This window comes from Neomonachus schauinslandi, chromosome 10 (assembly GCF_002201575.2).
Source record: "Neomonachus schauinslandi chromosome 10, ASM220157v2, whole genome shotgun sequence".
Lineage (NCBI taxonomy): Eukaryota > Metazoa > Chordata > Mammalia > Carnivora > Phocidae > Neomonachus > Neomonachus schauinslandi.
In genome coordinates this window covers 10,824,410-10,828,728 of record NC_058412.1, presented here as the reverse complement: position 1 = coordinate 10,828,728, position 4,319 = coordinate 10,824,410, and the positions used below count along the sequence as shown (strand labels likewise).

The 4,319-nt window shown below is 58.4% G+C and overlaps 1 protein-coding gene across 2 annotated transcripts; it reads right to left on the bottom strand.

The window, feature by feature from the left end:
- Nucleotides 1-209: 209 nt before the first annotated feature.
- On the bottom strand, nt 210-3,938 carry LRATD1 (LRAT domain containing 1). 2 transcript variants are annotated; one of them, XM_021697558.2, is made up of 2 exons: nt 3,715-3,938; nt 210-2,745 (listed from the first exon to the last, which is right to left on the bottom strand). In XM_021697558.2, exon 2 carries the CDS (start codon nt 2,707-2,709, stop codon nt 1,837-1,839), a length of 873 nt encoding a protein of 290 aa, XP_021553233.1. In that variant the 5' UTR covers nt 2,710-2,745; nt 3,715-3,938; the 3' UTR covers nt 210-1,836. The 2 variants fall into 2 exon arrangements, with proteins under 2 accessions (XP_021553233.1, XP_021553234.1); XM_021697559.1 differs by having other exon boundaries at nt 3,645-3,721.
- Nucleotides 3,939-4,319: the final 381 nt, after the last annotated feature.

The window sequence follows — 4,319 nt, the reverse complement described above, 5'->3', positions numbered from 1 at the left end:
AAATGCCAAGAAACTGGCTTTGGCCATATCTGCCGTCCAACTAAATCACAGCTGTCAATATGCAATTGCTTGCAACAATTAGCTAAACACCATTATTGGACAAATCCCCTGGAAAGGGACATAGATGCTCTAGGTGTCTGATACTGAATCAAGTAACAGGCAGGGGCTGCAGCACAGGGAGAGAAGTTGGTACGTCCTTGCCCAAGGAAGGGGTTTCAAACAGCCTTTATTATTTTTTTTGAAAAAGACACGTTTGCCCTGATCCTACTACAAGTCCTTTCTGGTTTTCAGGAATGGATTGTGGGATTGGCTAAAGGGGGAGGGGGGAAGCCACCAATTCTGGATTCCTTTCTTAAGGACATCAAGGGGAGAGAAAGAAAAATAGAAATACAGATGTGAAATGGTAATGGTATACAACATGGAGAAATGAAACCTCACGGAACCTGCTAGCAATTTCCACCAAAGCAATAAAACCCCTTAACTGACAAGAAATTCAGTACAATATACACATTTAACAACTTCACCATTACTAGGGCTGCCGTTTCAAGCCAGAAAATTAACTGCAATATTCAAAAACAGAATTCTCATAAGATTTGAGAAAAATAGAGTGAAAAGGCATGTTAGCTAAGCTCTTAGCTAAGTCCACTCTTAATGGCCCCCAGTATTTAAACTATCATGGATTAAAGCCATGAAAATAAAAATTTCAATTTGAAATTTTATTAGCATGTTGCTAAAATGATCAATAAAAACATCAACACGATAGGCTTTGTTGACATAGTTGGAAACCTGCTCTCTCACTTTTAAAAACTTTATTTCCACTTCCCCACCTTCTAAGATTTCTATGTTAGGAAAAGCCAAACTAAATATCCTGGCTATGGTGCTGTAATAATGCTGGTTTCTGGAATGTTGCCATGTCTTCTGCCTCCAACCCTTTAAAAAATACTGTTTTTGAAATGCAGCCCAAGGAGGGAGCAATCTAGGGTTAGAACAACAAGCGACCTTCTCCACAAATTCAACTTCAAGTTCCCAGACACCAGGTGAACCTTCTCCCCGCCAGGGGCGGGGCCCGCGCTCCTCACCAAATTAGCTGCGCCATTTTCCTCTCGGGACCAGAAAGGCTTCCCTCCTGCCAGCGAGGGAGACTCACAGGCAAATGGGGCGGGGGGTGGCGTTCGCTTCCCTCGGTGGAAAGGACTAGAAGCAAACCCAAGAGCTTTGCCCGGAGCCTGGAATACAATGTCGGGAGACTTGGGGCTGGAGAGCTGGAAGAATGCCGGGCAGCCTCGAGATAACCCGGAGTCCCGAAGTGCTCCTTGTGGAATTATTCACAAGTGCCTAAGGGACAGGCTCGATTTCTTGGAAATCCTGAAATCTGGGGACACATTCATACAAGAGCTGAACTGTGCCCTGAAAAGATCATTTCTCACCTCCGACTGGTCTGTGTGTGCGCGTTTGGGGGCGGTGATGGTTCCCTTTACAGTAGGTCGGGTGACAGTTACGGACTAGTGACCCGCGGGGAAAGCCACGTCCCTGCTCCCCTCAGCCCTTTCTCCTTCCCCCGTTACAACTCAAGGGGAAAGCGCACGCTGGGTTTCCCAACACCGTCACCACACCGGGGGTCTCCGCCAGGCGCGCACAGCTGCCCTTTGGTCCCGGGGCCAGTTCCTGAGACTTCCTGCCACTTGCCGGAGGGGTGCGAGGGTGCAGCCTGGGCACTGGCCGCCGCAGGAGGGCGCTCGAAGGGGCGGGGGTCGTGGATCGCCGGCCGGGAGGCCCGGGTGCGGGGAAGGGAGCGGGGCGCGGGGAGACAGGAGGAGCGGGAGGCCCCCCACAAGGCTACTCCTTGTCGTCCACGAAGTCGGCGAGCTCCTGGAGCACTCGCAGGCGACCGCTGGCGTCGATGCGGCGCTTCTCGCGGATGAGGTCTTCCAGGCTGTGAAACCTGGCCGTGTGCACCTTGTTCTCGCCCAGGTGCACCTTGAGATAGTACTGCTGCTGCGGGGGCTGCGTGCCGGCCGGCACCTCCCCTCCCGCCTTGAACTCCCGCTTGCCAAAGCGGCACCAGGCGGCGAAGCTCTCCGAGTTCGTCCAGCAGATCTCCTCGCTCTTGAGGCCCAGGTGGCCGCAGGCGTTCTGCACCACCAGCTCGGCCACCAGCGGGCGGTAGCGGTACCAGCTATTCACCACCCGGCCCACGTTGGCCGCGCCCGCCTCGTACAGGCTGTCCTGGCGGATCTCGCCTTGGTGCAGGTGGATGATCTGCCCGCCACCCACGTAGACCGCCCAGTGCGGGGCGGGCGGCTCCGGCGCCGGCTGCAGCCACAGCAGCTCCAGCAGGTCGCCGGGTTCGCAGAGCGCGGGCAGCGCTGTGACAGCGTAGACGCTCAGGTCGGCGCCCTGAGGGCCGCCGCTCACTTTGGAGAAGATGCATTCCTGGCCCCGGAAGGCGGAGAACTGAGTTTCGTTGAGGACCAGCTGGTGCAGCAGGTGGTGGTGGTGGCGGCTGGGGCTCTCCGGGCAGGGAGTGCAGCCCGGAGGGGCCTTCACGCCAAACTTGTCGGGCTGGCCGCGTTCGTCCAGGTCCTCCTCTTCATCTGAGAAGAAGTAGGCGACCCCGACCCGCAGCTCGTCCTTCTCGATCCCCGACGGGTCCCCTGTGGGCAACTCGCTGTAGTTGAGGTGGGTGATGCGGTCCAGTTGGTTGCCCATCAATGACGCGGCGAAGCGAGGGCCAGGAGCGGGGATCTGCGGAAGCACAGACGAGAGGCAGAGACAACGATCAGAATCGGGCTGCTCCTCCCCAGGACGTGCAGCGCCCCTGGGATCTGCTCGCCCGCCTACGCGCCCGTATTGGAGTCACCCGTTCCGCCCCAGCGGCAGGACGGGTACGGAAGCCAGCAGTCCTTGGGGCGAGAGCAGACGCCACCACCACAGCCTCGGATCCCGTCTGGGAACCCGGTCCAACTCCCACAAGAGAAAAGGCAGGCGGTTGGAAGGCATGCGGGGTTCCAGTGGGGCGGACAGTACGGGTTGTGGCAGCGTGGGAGACGGACACCCCGAAAAGGACCGAAGGATAGCTTGAAAGGAAGAAGGGGCGCCTAAGGCCTCAGAGCTTGGAGCAAGCTGCGCTCACATTTGTCCCCACCCTCGCCAGCCTCTCAGTTTTGCGCTAGGTCGCACTCCTCCCCTGACAGCGCCTCGCACAATGACAATCAGACACATTCGCAGACACTCACTTGACACCAAGAAAATTTTGTTCACTTAAGAGTCCGGGCACTGACAAGCCGGCTGGTATATCGGTGTGACAATGTCACATATACACAATGACAAACCTTCGCGACGACACAGACCCCCACATTCGTACACAGTTCTAACCCCACGCTTGCACGCTCGCCAGTGCACGTACACCCACGCACCCGGGCACACCTGCCCACACAAGCAGGTGCACTCTGCCCCTTACTTCTCCTGCCTTCTCCATAGCAGAGCCAATCGGGCTACAGCAGGGCGAGGCCGTTCTGTCTAAAATAACCTAACAAAGAGAAAAGGAAAAGATGGGGGAAGCCAGTGCGGTGTCTGGGTGCGGGTGCGGGTGCGAGCTGTGTAGGAAGGTCCACTTTCAGCCAAAAGACCCCTTTCCCTCCTACCCGGCACAGGGTCCAAACAGTCGGACGAAGAAAAACCGTTTCCAAGGCAAAGAAAGCCGCCTCTCCGTACCCGTGATTTCCCTGCTCCCGAAACCCCAAACTCCTTTAAAGTCTCCTGGTCCCCATGGGTGCTGCGGAGGCGGCGATGGCGAGTGGGTCCTGGGCGGCGCGTGGGGTTGCGGCTCCGCTCTGCCCCGCGCGGAACGGTGCGGTGCGGTCCCCGGCGCGGGGACAGTGCGCCTGCCGGTCCGCGCTGGCTGGGTCGCCGGGTCCACCTGGGCAGTCCCGACTCTGTTCTGCTTTCCTACAACGGAGCCGAAGACTCTAAGTAGCCTCCGCAGCTGGTTCCAGGGCCCGCCCCGGGACGCGCTCATTGGCTGGGGCGGGTGCCCAAGGCCCCGTCAATCTCCGCGAGAGGGGGAGGGGAGCAGGGGCGGGTCTCCAGCGCGCGCTCCGCCCCGGCCCGCCCGGCCCCCGCGCACCAGAACGCGCACAGCCCCCGGGAGTGGAGGTGTGAGCACCCACGGAGAGCGCGCGAGGGGCGCGGCGCTTCTGCATGGCGCCGCTGCGAGCTTCCACCCTCGCCCTCCACCCGAGCAGCTTTTCCAAGCGGATCCTGATTGACAGCGGTCCGCCCGGGTTCTGTGTTCAGGGAGTATAGACTCCAGCGATGAA